Raw genomic sequence first — 20,737 nt, forward strand, 5'->3', positions numbered from 1 at the left:
TCCCATGAAAAGACAATTAGATAAGCAAAAGAGGAGGAAGAGTGCAGAGCAAAGAGGAAGGTTGCTCCAGCGTCGGCACAGAATAATTGGGAATAAAACAAATTCTCCTCCTCACTTTCTGTCTGACCTTGAGCAAGTCATTAAAAGTCTCTGCTGCCTTATTTGCCCAGTCTATAAAATGGATCAGACCTTCATTATAAACTGTTTTGTCTTCCTACACCGCTGTGCACAGCAGATATTTTTATTTAAGATTAACTTTTTCTCGAATCCCCGTTGGGACTTCCACACCACCACGGGCACGTCTGACGCCCAAACACCTATTACTGAACAAATCAAGTGGCAGTAAGACCAGAACCAGCAAAACAAACACTGAAACAAAACTTCCTGGGCTGCAAAGGTCTAATTTGTTTCCTGGGGAAGGTGAGCTGGTCTCTCGGTGCCCTGTGCTCCCTGGCGAGGAAGTGACTCGTTCCAATTAATTAGTGACACACAGAGGAGACAAATCCTCCTTCCAAGGGATGTGTCACTGCTCTGGTGTCTGGCTGAGCCCTGGTTATGATGTTATGGAAGGGGCAGGATGGAGGCAGGATCACAGCTGAAGTGAAAGTAACAACTTGCAAGACCATCCCCTCATTATAACCTGCTCAAAATCCCCAGCTCCTACTCTGCTGAATAAATCTTCAACTCAGAGCATCATTAAGAAGTGTCCCTGACATTTCTCCTGTTCCATGGCATTTTACCTCAAATCAGACACAGGTTTTTCTCATGCAAATAATTTCAAACCCAGAATCAAGGTCCAGCTTGCAAAGACACACAGAGAGCAGTGGAGGAGCAGTGTGGCAGCTCCATCTCTCCTCTCAACCCAGTTCAGTGATGGCTGAGCTTGGCCCTGAGCACACAGCTTTGCTTTTCCTCCCAGACACTTCCAGTCCTGGCTCTGATGTTCACTGTCAACTGCATCACACAGCTTAGTTACGAGGACTAAACAGTCTTTACAGAGGTTTCATACTGTGCACTTAAAACGTGAAAGGAACTAAAATTTTCACTGCTGGCTTCCTAAAGAAACAGATATATTCACAATGAGGCTGGAGGAAAACAGTCCTAAAACCTACAAATTGCATCACTAGCTCTTCGTGATCCACTTAAAAACTTCAAACACAATGAAAGCAAAAGTCATATTCTCAGTGTGTTTGATAGACACAGACAGAGGACACCAACCCAAGCCATGGCAAGTCAATTCAGTGACAAAATTCCTTGTATTTCAAAGTCAACCTGCTTTTGAGCCACGAATATTTGTATTCCTGTCATATTCCCAAACAACTGGCTGGAGCACAGTGATACAGGACACCTAGAACTGAACCTATTCCAGTTTTGTACTCTCTGCCATCATGATTCTGGGATAAGGACAAGAGACTGTAGTTTCATATTAACTTTGTTGGGATTGCTCATAATCTCACTTAAGTTGCTTTAAAAGACAGGAATATCAGGCCACAGGAGTCCCTAATATTGCAACCCCACCTCACCACTGTTCAGCAGTGCTGTAGATATTCCCTGATGTGTCAAACCCATCCCTCCCAGTCTGTATTCCTGTGCCACCTGGCCATTGTTATCTGCTGAGCACCTCTGAGGAACCTGACTGTAATCCAGCCAGGCTCAGGCAGGAAAAGCCCCAACAGCTGAAACCCTCAGAATTTGGGCTCCACTAGGCTGCTTCCAAAAATGCTCCTGAGAAAGCACACCAAAGGCCTGGTATTTCCCCAAGTACTGTCCCAGATCCTTGTCTTCAACACTCTCACAGTGTCTCCTCCTACAACACAAACCGTGCTCTCTAAACGCTTCCTCTGTGTCTTTGATGTTACAAGCACAGCCCTCAGGCCACTCTGTTCCCAGTCACTGCTTTCAAGGATATAAAGTTCACTTTCCCTCTCTCTACTCTCCCACACTGTTTCCCTCATCTTTACCTGAGACACAGATCAGCAGCCACGTCCCCAGTGCAATCATGTTTAGATCATCGTTATCCCTATCCCAGTCAGGCTGAATTTGGTACGGAGAGAAGTGGCTCCAGGGAGACCTTCTCCCACCTTCCACACCAGCCCCACGAGCTACAGTGACCTCAGTTTTCTCTGCTGTATTTTTTCCCTTAGAGCATGGCCCTAATTTACCCAATATTCATGGAATTCCCACAAAACTCGTGTCTGGAAGTTCATCCCACTGCATGCTTTGAGAAAGGACAAGCTGTGAAGGTGAAGACCAAACCCACAACATCAGTAGACTTAACTCCTGATGTCAGCAGACTTACAGTGCAGGATCTTCTTCAGCAAAGACAAGACATGGGATTATATTCCATCTATTGTTAAGCACAATTTAAAATGTTAAGTTCAGCTACCATGTTTCATTTTCTAGGAACCAAAAGCTCAAGGAGAAAGATCTTCCACTGCCTGAAATTTGTGTAACTCTACTGAGCCATACAAAGCTGCAGGAACTGGGATGTGACCCCTAATTTCTGAGCCCAGGTGGGTTCATTTATCCTAAACAGAATGTGGGTGGAACCAGCAGCATCACCAACTGCCAGAGCTGGGCATGGGAGAGGTCACAGAATCAGAATATCCTGAGCTGGAAAGGACTCACAAGGGTTGAGTCCAACTCCTGGCCCTGCACAGTTTGTTACTTATATTTTATATACAATCACACACATAAACACACTCACTTATAATCAAATGCACTACATTTACTTCGACTTAAATCTGTGGTTCAGTTTTGGGTTTTCACATTTGCATTCAAAACCTGAAAAATACTTTAACCTTTCTGAAATGGATCATGCAAAAATAAATTGCAGCAAGTTGATGAAAAGTGTTAATTAACCCGCTTTCAACTCATTAAGAGTCTGTGTTTAACCTATAGGTCGACTCCCCTTTCAGCTGATGTATGGATCTGATCTCCAACGATGAGCTAAACAACCCAATCTTTTATTGATGATGGAGAACTCCTGCACCTTTTCATTTTTTTGGGGAGAGGTCAAGAAAATTCCTAAACCAAAAGCGCTGAGCTTTTTAAAGGAATTATTCCAACCTTTTATTTTTCGTGGCAGAAGAGATTGCAATAATGCTTCATCCTGCAATACGTTGTGGGTTTAAGATAAAAATACAGATCAAAAATAGGATTTTTCTTCCTTTCTACAGGGTATGCAGATAAAAATCTAAATTTATCTAAAAAAATATATTTTTTCCACATTATGTGCTGAATAAGATATACTATAAGCATCATCTACTTGCTCTAGTATTGACTTCATTATTTACCTGTGCAATTATTGGTTTTAAGCCCCTTAACGTGTCTGAAGGTTGGCTGGGGGTTGGAGGGACACTCAGGAGAAAGGAGAAGGTGGTGGGAGGGAAGTGAAGGGAGGAATCTGCTGCTTTTTCCACGATCCAGAGCAAATCTTTCACTCCAACTGGCACTCCCTCCATCAGAACCAGACAAAGTACCTGCAGGAGCTGCTCTGTAGGAGTCAATATATTTGTATTTCTGCTTTTAAAAATATCACTCCAATAATGCCAGGGATTAGTCCAAAATTGGCAAGACAGAAAGGCAGGAGATCTATGCTTTTTAATATCAAGCTCTTCACCAAGATGGCTTTTATCATGTTAATGGCTAAATCACACTGATTGTAAAAGAGCCAAAATGAGGCAATTAGTAAGGGCTGTGACAGGCTCAGAAAAGGAAAGGCACAGGGTTTGCAGTGCAAGCCAGATGGATATCTTCAATATATTTCTTATTGTCTGCTTGTGGTAATATGTTCAATTAAACTAAATCAGTACTACAGAAGAACCTTTGAATTGCCTGAAAAAAAAATTAATTGTCTGCTGCAAATTTAATGAAGCTGAACGCTCGTGTTATGTTTACAAGTTTTATTTGTTATGATCAGTAAGTGTTTACATGAAAAAAAACCCCCAAACCCTAACTGACTTCATTCAGCCCTAAGAGCGAAACATTGCGATTTGATTTTATTATTGGTGGTTTATTTCATTTACACGACTCTCTGCCATTTACTGGGTTTGTCTTTAGCAGCTGGCCTGATTTTTTTTTCTCTGCCCAATAAGGAACCAGCAGCTCTTGCTGTGCTTTTGGTTCACAGTTGCTGGGAGTTAAGCTGGGAGTTAAGCTGGGAGTTAAACTGGGAGTTAAGCTGGGAGTTAAGCTGGGAGTTAAGCTGGGAGTTAAGCTGGGAGTTAAGCTGGGAGTTAAGCTGGGAGTTAAGCTGGGAATTGAGCCTTGCTCAAGTGTTTGACCACAAACCTGTGTTAGGATGTGTCCCCCGAGGGGCCATGGGCTGGTCCCTGTGACTCTCACCATCCTCCTCCTCAAGGTCTGGGCCAGGAGGACAACAAGGATGGGGAAGGGCTTTGATTTGAAGCCATGTGAGGACACTGAGGGCACTTGGTGTGTTCAGCTGGAGCAGAGGAGACTGAGGGGAGACCTCATTGCAGTTACAGCTTCTTTCTGAGGTGCAGAGGAGGGGCAGAACTGAGCTCTGCTCTGGAGGGACCAGGGACAGCACCCAGGGAAGGGCTGGAGCTGTGTCAGGGCAGGGTCAGACTGGATCTCAGGGAAAGGTTCTTCCCCCAGAGGGTGGTTGGGCACTGACCAGGCTCCAAGGCTGCCAGAGCTTTAAACTCTGCCTCTCTTTTTAAAATTGTATTTTGTGCTTTCAACACCAGATGTCGCTTACCCAGGTCCTTTTTAAGGGCTGAGGCTTAACCACCATGAATTTAAATCAGATGGAGTTGAACCATGAGGAAAGAAAAAGGCTCTGCACGACCTTAAACAGGGCTGGAACAAGGCAGAGCTCAGAGTGACAGAGGGGCTATTCATGTTTCAAAATGACCATACTAAACCCACAGCATACGGATGGATGGGATGGAAAATGCCTGGAAAAGCTTTCTTGGACAGCTTTCCCCAGGAGCCGAGCAGCAGCAATGTATCTGACAAGGGGAAAATTAGGGAGGTATGGAAAGGGCTTCTGGTAATGTGGATAGTGCTTCAAAAGGTCAGTGGATTGAGGTACCTGCTGCAATCTTTACTTGGTTCATGTTAAAAAAAACCCAAACATCTTAATGTATGGCTGTTCTTCCTCTTGGGGAAAAAAGGTAGAGTCTCATCCCAAGGAATTGATATCCTGGTTACTCAGAAGCCATGACAGAGTTGAGGACAGCTGGTAGAATTCATAGAGATATTGGCTTTTACTGATTAAAAAAAAAACCCCAAACCCTAAAATAAAACCTGTGGATATGAGGAAGCACAACCCAATTTCTGAAGAATGCAGCTCAATACTGATCAAGTGATGTTGAAACAGAGACAACCAACCACAGGTGGCAAGATGGGGCAGGGTAACTATCACATCCCACCAACACTGTTGCTGCAGAGGATAAATGGCCTGTCCTAAACTCAGCAAGAATTGCAGGTTTAAAGGCAGCATCATATGAAGTCTCTGAAAAGTTCCTTGATAACGGGCCAGAATTTAGAGTATTTAATCAATTTTCAGTGCAATGCAGCACTTCAACGTTCACCCAGAGGAATAGGCTTGGAATGAAAAATCTGCTATTTTATAGAAAATAATTTGAATCGCCGTGCTGGACAAAATCAAGACTATCAGTCTATTCAAGCGTGAGGAAAAAATAACCCACTGACATTATCTTTGTATTCTTTTACTGCTAAAGTGATACAGATTCCAGCCAACTAAAGTTCTCTTCCTTTTACTGCCTTGAGCCCTCCTGTGACAGAGCCAGCAGCAGTAGGGAAATGTTAGAGGTGCATCATAATTAAACAGGCAAATAAAGTCATTGGAACCTGCCCTCGTCAGAGATGCAACAACGTGACAGGAATTGCTGCACTTCCCCAAGAGAATGGATATGTACCAGCTCTACCAAGCATTTAGAGATAGATTTATATAGAAAATTATAAAAATGAATATATTTTGATATCTAGATAGCTCAGCCCACAGCCAAAAGGGCAGCAGAAGTTTGAGAAGCAGCCACACGTGTCTGTGGTGGGTACCACGATCCATTCACCTCCAACATCCCAAACCCATAGCTGGCCACACACCATAACGTGTCTACTAGGAAAAGAGACTTTCTCACCCTGGTGATACCCTGTTATCATCTCCATTCCTCCCACTAGCTTGTTTGGGGGCCTCTTCCATACCACAGTCCTTGCTGCAGCTGGGATTTTAACACCAGGAGCCTCTCCTGGCACTTCCTATATCCAGAGCTTTTATTGCAATGTCTTGAAATTAGTCTCCTATTTCAGCCTGCTGCTACATCAGCCAGTTTCTATCACTGCATTAAGTACAAATAAACTCACATTGTACAGTCTATGCCTGTTTACACCATTTGTCATTTAATCCCCCAGCACTTAGAAAGTCTCTAATCTTTCAGTGTGTTGGAAGAATTGAACACTTAGCCTCAAGTACAGGAAAAAATGAGGAAACAAGATGGAAAATTAATATTTATACAATACATGGAAACACACACCATGTTTTACAGAGCTCTGAACGCTGTCTGGGATTCCTCTCCAGCCTTACAACCTCAATCCTGCTTTTTAATTTAAAGGTCAAACTGTACCTGCAAGTTTCCAAGATTTCAGGTCTTGGAGGCCAAGAGGTTCTCATTCAACACCACTCAACAGCACAAACCCAAACCACAGCTGCACTGGTTCAGAAAACCACTGGGGTTCAGCAGTTCTGACAACAGAATGTTAATACCCAGCCCTATGGGCACCCGTCAGAATTTGATATTTTTTAAACTGTCTACTCATGCATAATATGAATATTTATTCATCCCTCTCTGGTTGTTTGCCAGAAAGTTATTTTAAGCTCCTTGGTTGTGGTGTAAGATACTCCCCTCCTCCTCCCAACCGTGCCTACTCTGTGAACTGTCGGCATCTCTCCCCGAGAAGGAAAATTAAAAGAAAACAAGGATAACCTGCAATATTAATGGAAGAACACAGGAAGGTCACAAAAAAAATGTCTTTTGACCTTCACAGTTTTTTACTCAATGACATAAGATGAGCTAGAAGAGAATGCAGGCATATCTTAAGGTCAAAACCCACATCAGCTGACAGATTAGTCTTTTCGTCCACCACAAAACTGAGTTAAAATAACAAATTCAGTCATATTTCTGCCCAAACTCACACGTGTTTTACTCAGGGCAGAGAAACTCAAGCATTACAGTCTATAATACAGTATTTGACACAGTTCATTTGGAGTTCAGAATAGTTTCTGCTCCTTCCTACTTTTTATGGGCTCGGCTCGGAAATTGCATTTCTCAGTTTGCTGTTAATATCCATCCCCATCCTGGGCTCCAGAGTTTATTCTCTGCTCCATGCACATGTGTCGCTCCCATTAATGCTAATGGAATGGAGTTAAAAGGGAGCACTGAGGGAGAAAAAAGCACTTGCTAATCCTTTATAACCTGCCCACCAAGGGAAGTGATTTGTAAACCACGTGAAGCCAAGGCTCAGGTACCACAGCTGCCAACTCCTGTGCCGGGAGTCACGGGCAATTCCATGGGCAATTCCATGGGCACAGGGAGGGAGAAAGGAGAAGCCCTGAACTACAGAACCTTGACTCTTTAATGACAGGAAGGAATCACTGCTGTTTTCAACAACTGGCTTTTTTTATGGTGGTACAAGTGGTCCCTGAGCTGCAGACCCTGATTCACCCCCTCAGTGTCTCGCAGCATGTGGAAAACCAGGATAACCTCAGTTGTGCCCAGTCTGGAGATGAACAGCTATGAGCTGTGAGCACTCACCACCCTGCTGCCACCCCTGTGGAGCCTGGGGAAGGGCATTTGGGCTGGGTTTGGCATTTTGCTCTCCAGTTTTGCTGCTGATCACAGGTAGCCCAGAGAAGCTGTGGCTGCCCCATCCCTGGAAGTGTCCTGGGCCTGGCTGGATGGGGCTTGGAGCAACCTGGGCTAGTGGAAGGTGTCCCTGCCCATGGCAGGGGGTGGGATAAGATGAGCTTTAATCTCCCTTCCAACCCAAACTGTTCTGGGATTCTGTGGTTCCATGACCCTTTTGCCAACAGACAAGGTCTGGTTTATGTTCTTGTTCCCTCAGCAGCACTTTCCCAGCTCTTTGCTGGGTGCCTTCTTAGGAAAACACAGATTCAGAAAAGGCAGAGTCAGCTCATCCAGAGCCCTAATGCTGGTCTTCTTGTCTCTATTTTTGTTTGCAGGGACCAACATGGGCACAGGCAAATGCCATACACTGTACTCAAAACAACCTCAAACCCAAAGAACTGTTGGGGCCCACATGTTCCCCTACAGGCTTCACAGAATACCAGATTGGTTGGGGTTGGAAGGGACCTCTGGATGTAACCCAAGTATAAAAAACATGGGTTAAAACTTGCATTGAAATATTTTTAACTATTCCCTATACACCATACAAATATTTGACAAGGAAAACCTCTAACTGAATATGATCCATCAATGCCAATACACAGAAGAATTAAAACTGACAGCACTAGAGCTTTGTGATTGATCTATGGCTTTGTAATCAATCTTTCCTGATCTGTTATCCAATATAGGTTTTTCCCCAAATAAGAAGGAGATAGACTGTGATTGTAAGTGTAATAACCTATATGTTCATTGCCTATAATAATTCATCAGACATTGGACTACTCATAAGGGGGCCAAAAATTCATTCAAGACATTTGTCAGTGTCTCTCACTGTTTATCAAACCATTCCTTTAAATGTCTTTGTCAGACGTTGGAGCTTTTGAGAATCACAGTTGCCAGAACACGAACGCACACGAATAAACACCTGGAATTCCTGAGACGCAGAAATGCGGCCCTGGGTAAGGAATAATGAAAGCAAATTGGACTTTGGGCATCAACCATGGACAGTAAAAGCTGCAGTTACCTTTCACCACCAGGCTGCCCGTGCTGCTCGCCGTCCCAAAGTGGTTGGTGGCCACGCAGGTGTAACTTCCCGCGTCGGATTTGGTGACGTTGACGATCCGGAGGCTCCCGTCATCCAGGACAGTGATCCTGCAAAGGCAGCAGACACGGAAGTTTGAGGGTATTTTTTAAGCCAACACCGAGCTCTTTTGAGCACGCACTAATTAAGGGTGGTCTGAGCAGCAGACGCCGCGCTGGCCCTCGCAGGGGGAGTCCAGCCGAGGGAAACCTCTCCGGACGCGCCTCGTAAATACTGAACACGTCACTCATGTGAGTTTTCTGTGTCTTTACTCCAGGGCAACTTTAATTTATGCATCAGTAGCTCGTGTGGGTTTTGCACATACCTGTACTTCGATGTTCAGCCCTCACCATGACAACCCTGCAACACGTGGCACCCGGGGAAACCTCGGCGCTCGCTGCTCCCGACGCAGGCGCCGCTGCCGAGCAGCTGCAGTGAAACAAGTGTTTCAGTGCTGCCTTTTTTCTAGAAGCCTGATGGCTTTTCAGCAAGAGGACCATGATGCCAAGCTCGCTCTCCACCTCTCTGCCTGTGCAGAACTCAACCCACGGGTCTTCTCTACAGTGGTGCTTGCAGGTTAAAAAGAAATGATCCTGTTGCGTTCCAGTCCTCTCCTAACCCACCTGTTTCCCATCTGAACAGTGTTACCTGCAGTGGGACACGTCTCTTGAGGGCAGGAGGCAGGTGAGGATGGAATGTTAATTCTGGAGTGATTCCCTGCCCCTCCTCTTGCTCAATGGCTGCACCTCAGGCTCCCCTTGTTCTCACAATGAGCTTTGTCTCTTGTTCCATTTTTTTTCTGCTCTGACTGAGCCAACACAGAAAATCTCATGCTGCCCAGTAATCCCAAAAAACATGAATGATTTGTGCCCTGTGGAGGCATCATCTAAGGAGACTTCAGAAAAACCTTTCTCCCAACCTAGTATCACCTCTTTCAGCAAAATCCCTGTCTGTCTCCTCAGTATCATGTCCTGCAGCACAGTCTTTCTCGCCCTCAGCCACTTTCAGACCTGTACTGAAAATCTTGTCTTAATTCCTACCTTCTCCTGCTCAATTATTTCCCAGTTGAACTGAAATGAAGGAGCCTTCCTGCATCCTTAATGCCAACAAAGCTCTGCACAACTGGACTGAGAAATCAGGAGGAGAGAAACTCAGCAAACAGCTCTTGTACCACTGCAGGAGGGCTCAGGTGGCACTTCCCACCTGAGGAGGCTTTAAGGGACAGGAATCAGCTGGAGCCTTTTCTTGCAGCCATGGGACAGCCCTGAGGCAGCTGGATAAAGGACCAGTGTGAGACAAGACACAAACAAAAGCACCAAGACCACCTTGGCGGGGCTCCCCAGGCTCCTGCCAACTGCTGCCCTGTGCTGGACATGGTCTCCAGCAAGACTCAGGAGACATCCCCTCACTCAAGGGAGCTGGTGTGGGTGCCTTTTGTCATTTCATATGCTTTTGGTGGGCACAAATGGGCTACTGAGCCCACCTGCTTCAAAAACCAGGACAGTCGGAGGGTCTTTACCAAACAAGGAGCAGGAAGATGGTGCAGGATGCTCCATCTCCACCCTGGCTCACCTCTCCTGCCCAACAACACCCAGGCCAGCTGGCAGAGCCCAGGGACAGAGCTTGTTTTTCACACATCAGTAGCAGTGATATTAATAGAAGCTTCTCAACTGGTTTATAGGTCTCCAAATTGTTGCAGTCAGTAACGTTCACCACTGTAATTTATTTTTGCAGGGCTCCAGTGCCATGTATTTGCTTCTGTGGCAGTTGCTCCAGCTGGATAATTGGAAGAGAGCAGTTTATAGCTCCTTGTCCCTTATCTTCACCACTGTGTTGGCACAAATCAATGCAGGGATTGCATTAAATGTGTGCTGGAGCACAGGACTTGCCACACTGGCCTCCAGCACAGGAGCCTGGGCAGCAGCAGCACCAGCAGCTCCCAAGGAATTATTTGCTGCTCTTACCAATTTCAGGGCTCGGGAAAGCACCGTGCCTTTCTGGAAGCTGAAGGTGCCCTTGGCAGGCATTAAAATTCCAATCAATATAAACAGCAGAACAAGCTCAGCAACGTGTTCCAGCTCAAGGAGGACCACGGTGCTCCAGCACTCCTTCCCCTCCACACTTCTGCCACCCCAAGAAATCCAGAAAAAAACAAAGTTTTACGTTATTTCTGTACAGTTGATATTTTATCTTCAGTTGTTTATGTTTTATTTTCGGCCATATGGGTGAAACCTCTTTACTGGATAATCTCTCCTATAGATCATTTTAATTATTCTGTTGATGAAGCCAGATTTAATTTCAAATTCTAATGCCTTTTCTGCCTCTGTCATTCTCATACTATTGGGTTCCTTCTGAGTTGTCTTTATTCCCAGTGTAAAACTGGTTTTTAGCTAATGTGGCCTGGATTGACCTAGAAACAACCTTTGGATCAGGACAGTCAATCCACCATTGGCTTTGGCACATCTCAGGGAGCTTGTGCTGTCTTTATTTCCCTCCCTTTCTAAGCTGAAAGCTGTGGTCACTGGCTTTACAGTCTGAGCCCACAGACATCCTTTAACCCCAGGAACGTGTTGCAAAGACTTCAGGAGAGATTTGCCCCGAGTTCTCCAAGCCTCTTCCCCAGAGAGTCCCCAGGCACATAGAATTCTCATCTGGTATCTCAGCACTTCCCTCCACACTCCTGTAAACAACCAGCATTAAAACTGACAGATAATTGTACAAGTTAACTGATTTTTTAAAATAAATCAGACCATTAAAACCTCTCTGCGACTCATTGATTAAGAGGCCTTATGGTTATGTGGCTCTTTTTTGCTGAGGGTGCTTTTCTGCAGTGAGTGTTTTGTCCTCTAATTTAAATCCAATGTGTTAGAAGTTAACAAATAATTATTTGAACACTTGGAAATTTGTTACAGTTAGTTGAGAAAATAGGAAGGACTCTCACTGCTACTGCTAATTCCCAAATTTTCTTTGCAGACTTATCTGCACTAAACGAGAGGAGAGGCTCATTTCAGGCCACTGAGGTTCTCAAACTGCTAATTGGCTTGAAAGCAATCAACCCTTCATCCACCACTTTTAGCAGTTTGGGTGGAAAAGTCCTTTCAAGACACAGAGTTCAAACTGAACGAAGCACTGTTCAGTCTGCTCTCTCCTCTGAAATACACCCTCAAACCCATCTAACCAGATGCCCAGGAAGACATAAAAATAAACCACATTTCCCATAAACACACACATTACTTCAGAACAAAGTGCTGGTTGCTGAGTATGCATTTTAAACCACTACAAACTCAAAAAAGGAGCTACTGACTCACTGCTGAATGTTCCGGGTTCCCTGACACTACTAACAACAGGGGTAACAATTAATAAAAATACAAATCTCTTCTTGCACAGGTTAATGCAACTGTTCTACTGATAACCTGGCTCATGGTCACTGCTAATAGCAAAGAAGATAAAAATATCCATTTAAAAAAAAAAAAAGATGATACAAGATAGTTTAGCACCTTTACAGAAAGAAAGGTCATCTATTTTAAACATAGCATTTGTAAGAGAGAATCTGTGGGTCTGTGTTGTCAACTGGAGATTTCAGGTCCACAGAGAGCAAAGACATGCCTGAAATTAGGAGATAAAAGGATTGCTTGTTTTCTAAACCGACGTGTTGGGTTCTACTCCAGGAAGAGCTGACCTTGTCAGTGTTTTGATCAAAACTCTTCTGGGGACAAAGGACCTTTAAAAACGCTGAAAACATCCCTCCCCAGCCTTCCTCACCCATTTTTATTTTGCCACTGCAGCAGCAAACAGAAGAAGTTGCAAAGTGAACGCTTTGCATCCCCCTAAAGAAGCATTTCCGCAGGTGACAGGCACAGAGCTCCTGGAGCAGCTCCCTGAAACAAGGGCACGGAGGGACAGGACAAGGGGAATGGCTTCCCACTGCCTAACAGGGTTAGGTGGAATACTGGGAAGGAATCCTTCCCTGTGAGGGAGGTGAGGCCCTGGCACAGGTTGCCCAGAGAAGCTGTAGCTGTCCCTGGATCCCTGGAAGTGTCCAAGGCCAGGCTGGATGGGGCTTGGAGCAACCTGGGCTAGTGGAAGGTGAAACTGGGTGAGCTTTAAGATCCCTTCCCACCCAAACCATTCTGGAATTCTATAGTGCTGCAAGCCCATAACTGCACTGCCCTCTGCCAGCTCTGCAGGAGGGGAAGAGATTTAAAACTTTTTTCTATTTAGCTGGTGTGAACCTTGAAAAGGCACCAAGGAGCCTCATCTTTATGGATGACAAATATCTGTGAGTGTTCCACAGCTCCACAGAGCTCTGCTGCTCAAAGATACCCAGAAAGGACCCACCTTGGCACCATGGCCCCAGCAGCACATCCCTCTGCCTGCATCACTCCAGCAATACCAACTCACCCAGCGTCACCAGCAGCAGCTGGAGATGGATGGAAGAGGTCAGGCAGACCTGGAGCAGTATAAGGAAAAATAGCAGCACATAATCACTTTGGTCTGATCTATTAGTGCTTATTTTGCAGCTCATGCTCCATCTGCCAGGTCTGCAAGTCGCCCGTCAGCAACTGTGTTACCTCCAACCCTGAATTGAGCACGATAGATCTGATTCATGTAGCCCACTGCAGCATTCCCCACTGCTGGGCAGGATTCCCAGGAGCAGATAAATATTCCTCAGTCAGTAACACATGCATTTAGAGATAGAATATGTCCTGTCGAGATCAGTAAGAGTTTTATCACCGACTTTGTGAAAATGAGATCAAGCCCTTACTTGGAATATAAATGATGACTGAAAACTGCCAAACTCCCAGAGCACATCATAAAACTCAGTATCAGTAACTACCTGCAGCCCAGCTCTGTGGAAATCTGACCTTTGGGTGTGTGGCTGCATCACTTCCATCCCCAACACACGCCTATAACCTACTGTAATCCTGCTCTGGACTGACTTCATGCTTTGAAGATTGTTTGCTTAAAAATCCCAGACTTTTAGTATCAATTGTAGTGTCTTATTCCATTGTTTAATTACAAGAAAATCTGTGTGGCTCCAGTGATGCCTATAGATTTTTGGATTTTTAGCTTTTTGTAGGTTTTAGAAGTAGCTGTATTATATCCCTCACCCTTTAGCACAGTAGTTTACACATTCCCCAACCCCTTTTACCCCATTCCATGCTCCCCATATCAACATCCCCTGAATTCCAGCAAAAATATTTAGTCTCTTGTCAAAGTAGGCCCATTTTGCTTAGAGAACACTTGTATCTTGGCCTGAACCACAAAAGCACAGTCAAGAACTGAGTGAATATATCCCCCCTGTACCCCGAAGAAGATGAAGATTGATGAAGAGAGGGTCTTAAAGACCCTCACCCCAATTCCCAGGGGGCAGGTTGAGGGTGCTCCAGGGCAAAAGCCACAGAGTGGAAACACCTGGGATTGGACAAGCAACATTATAAATTGTAACATCTGTACACAGGGGTGTCTTATAATCTTCATGTCTAGGCACAAATTAAAATCCTTTCCTTATCTCCCCTCTAAAACTAATTTGCCTCAGAGTTTTTTTTTCTCCCTGCATTTTCTTTAGGCATCACCAGGAACCAAAGCACTGCAGAGCCAGGGGTTGCTGAACCTCCCCTGCACCTTGCAGGTGCCCAGTGACACCCCGTGCAAGGTGAGGAGCAGGTCCATGTGCTCACCTTCTCATCGGGAATTATTTCCCGACTCCCGAAGCGCGCCCGGCGCCGACAGGAGATCTGCGCAGACAGATGGCACGGCAGGTATCCCTCAATATATTCCTCTCAGCTTGCCCTCTATTTTTCTGTTCAGCAGGTGGAAACATGTGGAATATGAATGGACTACAAATGCAGAGCACGAGGCGGGTTGTGCGTGCGACGGCGCCGGTTCTGCTCCCGGGGGACGCGGCACAGCCGCGGCGCTGCAGATCAGAGCCCAATGTTTCTTGCTCATAATTACAAAGTTACTCTTTTTTTTCCCCCCTCTCAAATGGTTTCATTAGCACTGCCGCAATGCAATGAGGTATTTTGTTTCTTATCTGATCATTTTAGCATTTTAATTTATGACATACAAGCATAACTACCCTTCCTTTCACTCTTGATTAAACACGAGCAGCCAAAATATTTCATGCTTAGCCAAGTGAATATTTTAAATATTTTTTCCTCCACAAAACAATGCTCGGGATGTCCGATCCTTTTTCTATTACAGGGAGAAAAGATGTCTTAGAGCAAGCATTTAAATGAATGTCAGTTGGAAGAAACACACACTGAGTGCAATTTGAGATAAAACTACCATTGATCCCTCCATGTACAGCCTTTGTGGCAGTGTTTGACGTGGCTATTGAAAAGAGACACTGGTGCCAGAGTTCTTCTAAGAGATAATCCGTCTTCTGAGAGAGGATTTAGGTTAAATGTACCTGTGAAAAACAGTGTATTTCAGCAGACATGATGAATGGCCTATTGTTCATCCTCCGTTGCCTTGCTTGGGCTGGGGGGGGTTGGAAGCAGAGAAGAAAGCAAAGGCACCAGGCAGCCCTGACTGCAGTCTCAGCAGTGTATTTGTTCACTCTTTTCCCATAGTTCCTAGGCAGGAATATCTGGAGCAATTTTTAGCCTAACAGCAACTTTGCCTCACACCACAACTCGACTGCAAATGTAAATGATTCCGGGCAATTGCATTATTTATCAAATTATTTCTATTTCTCTCGCACGTCTCTGTAGCAGTTTATTACCTTTTTTAATAATGGGCCCCATGCAATGAGGCAGAGACTGGGATTATTAAAATGATCTCATATATGCAGTCCTGGTCATTAGGCTATTTCAGGAAAACACTGTGAGGTTTATAAATGCTCCCAGGTTTCAGTGCTCAGAGCACAGCCCTCCCCGAAATCAGGGACGTCACTCAGGGGCACCTGCTCGTCACTTGAAGAATGGGCTGGTTCAGAGTACAATCCATAATTCCTGTGGCCCTGGGATGCTGTGTCCTTGTGTGACTACAACCTTTATGTTGCATAAATAGGTAACAGGAAGGTCAGAGCTTCCTGCTTCGTAACATTAATCTCCATTAAAATATACACTGAGGTCAAAGTCGATGTCTTGGGGCTTCACTCAACACCCCTGATGGTCCCTGGGGCTCAGGGAGGAGAGGGCAGAGGGACAACCCTGATTTTAACCCCCACCCAGCATCCTGTCTTGCCACCTGAGACTTTCCACTACATCAGTGACCAATCAAAACCAGCATCCCCACCAGGGCTTTCCAGGCTTGGGCTTCACCCTCGCCCTCTTACTCCAGATGTTCCTGAAAATGGGTGAGAAAGGGATGGTGTCCACACTGCCACCAGCCTGGGACATCAGCACACCCTGAGGGCTCAGAACAGCCCTGTGAGCAAGGATGGGACAAGCTGGGTCTGTGTCTACAGCCACCAGGACAAGTCTGAGTGAAACACAGGACGCTCCTGTCTGCTGGATCCACATTTCCATTGGATCAACCAGCTAAACTCCCAACTGATGTGGGTACTCACATTTTACACACAGCCTCCTACGCATCTGCACCTCCTTGTCCTGCTAGTTTTGTGTCAGACAACCACCCAGAGCTGCTCCAGTATTTATTTGTCTGTAAGTACTTGTCTTTTCACGGTTCACAGAAAAGCCTGAGCTAATTTAGAGCCTCTGTCAAAGCCCATTTAATTTAGTGCACGTCTTTCTCCTGGTGAAAGCAGGCATTAGATAAGGCCTTTCCTTATCCATGACAACTGACAGGTCTCTTAACAGCAAACACCCTATAATTAATTTTCAGGTAAGAACTATATTTGCTCAAAATAAACCGAGGTAAAAGCCTGTTGCATTGAGTTCAGCAGAACGTTCCTCACAAGCTTTGCTGGAGACACATTTGAAATGGTTCTAAAGAGCCTTTGGATGAAACAGTTGAACTCCTGAGGTTCCGTGTGGCACAACTACGTGGGGCTGCTGGAATCTCTGTTGTGGAAGTGTTTCTCAATCTGTAAAATATATATATTTTGTCCAAGGAAAAACACTCTAGAGAAGGCCCTGAGGAACATCTGCACCACTTTTACTAATGCAGTGGAGTCACAAAGGACACCAGGAGGTTTTACTGCTAAATTACAGTAACTGTGCATTGGCTGGACAGAATTTGGGTTCATTTGTCATTTTCTGTGCTGTGAGACTACAATTGGAAAGCACAAAGAATTAAAACAAATCTTTTGGAAGGTCTCCCTAGGTAATAGCTCCTCTTACCTTGCTGCACTGAAAAATACAGAGTGCTGCACTTTGTCTTCTTAATTCCTGATATTGATTCAGAGAAATTACTTAAGAACATTTTTTCCAGGGATGTGAACTGTTGTGTGTAAACGTGTTTTCATTTCAGGCTTTTCATTTACAGGTTTGCTAAGCATGAAGAACTAAAGGTGAGAAGAGTACAAACTGCAATTCTTTCAGATTCGTAGAATGATAGAAAGGTTTGTGCTGGAAGGGACCTTAAAGATCATCCAGTTCCACCCCCTTCCACTATCCCAGGTTGCTCCAAGCCCCATCCAACCTGGCCTTAGGCACTTCCAGGGATGGGGCAGCCACAGCTTCTCTGGACAACCTGTGCCAGGGCCTCCCCACCTTCACAGGGAAGGATTCCTTCCCAATATCCCATCTAACCCTGCCCTCTGGCAGTGGGAAGCCATTCCCCTTGTCCTGTCACTATCTATCCACGTTAAAAAGCTGCTCTCCCTCTTTTTGATAAGCCCCCCTTAAGTACTGACTTACCATAAAACCCCGTAAATATTATTGTAGAGAGAGAGGGGAAAAAAACCAGCACATATTTTGCTCAGATAAATATTTTTGAGAATATAGTAGGGGCCCCTTTGGCAACATCAAACAGCATAACACCACTGAATTCAGTATCAGCTTAAACCAGTCACGGATCTGGCATCCCAAGTTCTCCCACAATTTTCTTTTCCCACACATTGTTTATCTGCAGTGACAGAGCAGTCCGAAGACACAATACTGCATCCAGCCATTACTAATATCTATAAACACAAAAGCTGTGTTTTGTCATCATCTTCCCTTTTGTCTGTAAATTTTTAAGACAAGTCTGGAAGTGACAAAACCTCATCCCAGTGGACCGGGGTGGCAAGAGGGAAGGAAGGGAACACTTACAGCTATTAGAGGCTTCATGTAGATTGCTTAAAGATGCCTAGAGTTATAATTCAAATGTAAAAATATCCCCAGGTTATCAAAGAAGAACAGTTCTCCAGCAAATATCTTTCTTAAGGGATGCTGATAATGGGAGGAAACAAATGAAAACCAAACACAAGCACTGTGAGGGACCCTGAAGGAAGCGAGTGGGCTGTGCTGAATATCAAATAATAGAAACCTTTTGCCTCCTCTCCCTCACTGCTTCCTTTTTACACAAAATTAGAATAGATACAGTAAGAAAGCCCATGTCATGAAAGTAAATATTTGAGGAAGCAGATTTGAGGGAAGCAAAGGACAGCTCGTTGTTAGAGCTTTCATTCCTGCGCCGTGCGGCAACGACAATCTGAGCGATGTGGGAAGACTCCACAAGTCTAGAAGGGTCCAGTGGTGCAAAGAGCCAATTTTCCACTGATTTTGGTGGGAAATGAAGACCACCCCCCACGGGAAACAGCCCTTTTGACACAACTTGGCAGATTATTTTACAGACTAAGTTGGCTGTTTGCTATAAACCGTGAAGGCCATGATGGCACCGTGAAGGACAGGGATGCTCTGCACTTCAAACAGAAGACTCAGGACCTGGAACAGCTTTTGCTGGTGGCAGTGAAGGGGCAAAGCACATTTGCAAACCACCTCATGAAAGGCTAAGCCATCCCTTTCTGCCCAATTACCCAGCAGAGACACACACTCTCCACACGCAGCCCCTCGTGCTCGGACGCGAGGCCAATCTCGGGTCGAAAGCAGCGGGTGCCACAAAGCCACTACTGCTTTCACTCTATCTAATGTTCAGTGAAATATCTGCTGTGCTCACTCTTCCAGGGCAGTGGCTATAGCCCAAGGCATGGAAATTAAATAACTTCTCCCGGTCTATGAAGAGGGACAGCGGAAATCCGAGGAATCAAGTTTGGAAGCGCTGCCTCCACAACTTCCCGACAAGGACAAGCCACCACCCTCTACCTACAGCAAACGCTTTGGAGGTTTGTGGAATGTAAGGATTGAAGGGGAATCCCACTGAAGCTCATAGAAATTATTCTCTTAGGAGAAAAAAATACCCATGCAAGGCTTTCTGTGCATCAGCTGCTGACACAAACTGTTTCTGGGAGCATTCGTGAGATCAGAGCAGAAGCAGTAAATGCATTCTCAGCTTATTTGTTCCAGCTGATACCACCAGAATGGAAGCCCAAAGGCGTAGTCTTTCACAGATAACACATCTTCCCCTCCATTTTCAACAAAAAATGCCCACAGTACAAAGAGAAATTACCCAGTGCACTTGTTATGGACATTAACAGATTTGTGAGATCCAAAGCCACATTTACATCACTTAAAAATGATGTTTAAATAGGCATTAAAAATTTCAGCACGTCTAAAAAGTTCATTAGGAAGCCTTTTTCTCCTTTAGACATGCAATTATTTCCTTGGATTTTAAAAGTGCATCTCAAAGCGTGGCCCTAACTGTAAAATCATTACCTTGGTCATAAAAATATCCCAGAGAAGAAATATTTGATAATAATTATTTCCTTCAAAACGCTACAGACTTACTAAAATCATTATTAGTGTTTTCTTCATCTGGAGGACAAGCACGGAGCACACATCAATTCCAAACTGCATTTAGGAGACTAATTACAGGCATTTACTTTGAAAGCACTGTGTGTGCAGGACCCTGTCCTGCTGCTGGGAGCCAGGTCCTGCCGCCTCCAACAGCAGGGAGGGACTTACTCCTTCCTGCACCATCTTTACAGGGAGGGAGAAACAATTTGAACCTGCATATTTGTACCTAGAGATGAATTTAATAATTATAAAGATGAGAGACCTCAAGCAGGAAAAGCAGCAAATAACACTTTCTCTTCAGGATGTGCAAACATGGGACATGTTTTACTGCTCTCCAGAGGTCGGGTGACTCTGAGACAGGTATTTCACTGGATGCTTCCCCCTCTCCTTTTTTCCACCTCTGCAAGCAGGGCTCTACTTTTACAGTTAAATACCCAAGCACAATGTAAAATCCTGCTGCCTTGTCTCGACCCCTCGGGTCACGGGAGCTCCGTGGCTTTGGCCAAACCACAGCTGGGCTGCCATGGGGAGCTGGTTCCAGCAGCAGCACAGACAGGAGAGATGTCCTACACGTGTCTCACTGAGCACTACAACAACACCACGCTGAAAATAATCTGCTGGGAAAATAGGAACAGATTGCTGATGTTACAGGAGACTGTGGCAAGGTGTGAGAGAGAGGCTCGTTCCAGGGACGCCAGAGGAAACTTGGCACAGGTTGGGATTCCACTCCACAACAATTTGTGGCTGGTTATAGGGAAAAATTTCCCAGTTCTACAGGAGCAGATGAATGAAATGGAGATTTAGGGATCAGCCTAATTACTTGAGGCTTACAAAATATACCAGCACTGAATCTGGATCCTACGTAAATCTCTAACCCTTCTCAGGGAACTTTTTCTAGAAACATTTATAGAATCATAAATCATTTAGGTTGGAAAACCCCTCTAAGATCATGGAGTCCAGCCATTAACCCAGCACTGCCAGGCCACCACTAACCCATGTCCCCAAGTGCCACA

At 45.0% G+C, this 20,737-nt stretch overlaps 1 protein-coding gene across 3 annotated transcripts in view; it reads right to left on the bottom strand.

Annotated features, from left to right (window-relative positions):
* The window catches only part of LOC135420128 (contactin-4), a 283,517-nt gene that overhangs the window by 24,603 nt on the left and 238,177 nt on the right, over positions 1-20,737 (bottom strand). For all 3 annotated transcript variants that reach the window (XM_064667147.1, XM_064667145.1, XM_064667146.1), the window contains one exon: positions 8,920-9,047. In XM_064667147.1, coding sequence (XP_064523217.1) covers positions 8,920-9,047 — 128 coding nt within the window. The remainder of the gene's footprint in view (positions 1-8,919; positions 9,048-20,737) is intronic.

The sequence above is a fragment of the Pseudopipra pipra genome, chromosome 11 (genome assembly GCF_036250125.1).
Source record: "Pseudopipra pipra isolate bDixPip1 chromosome 11, bDixPip1.hap1, whole genome shotgun sequence".
In the NCBI taxonomy this organism is placed as follows: domain Eukaryota; kingdom Metazoa; phylum Chordata; class Aves; order Passeriformes; family Pipridae; genus Pseudopipra; species Pseudopipra pipra.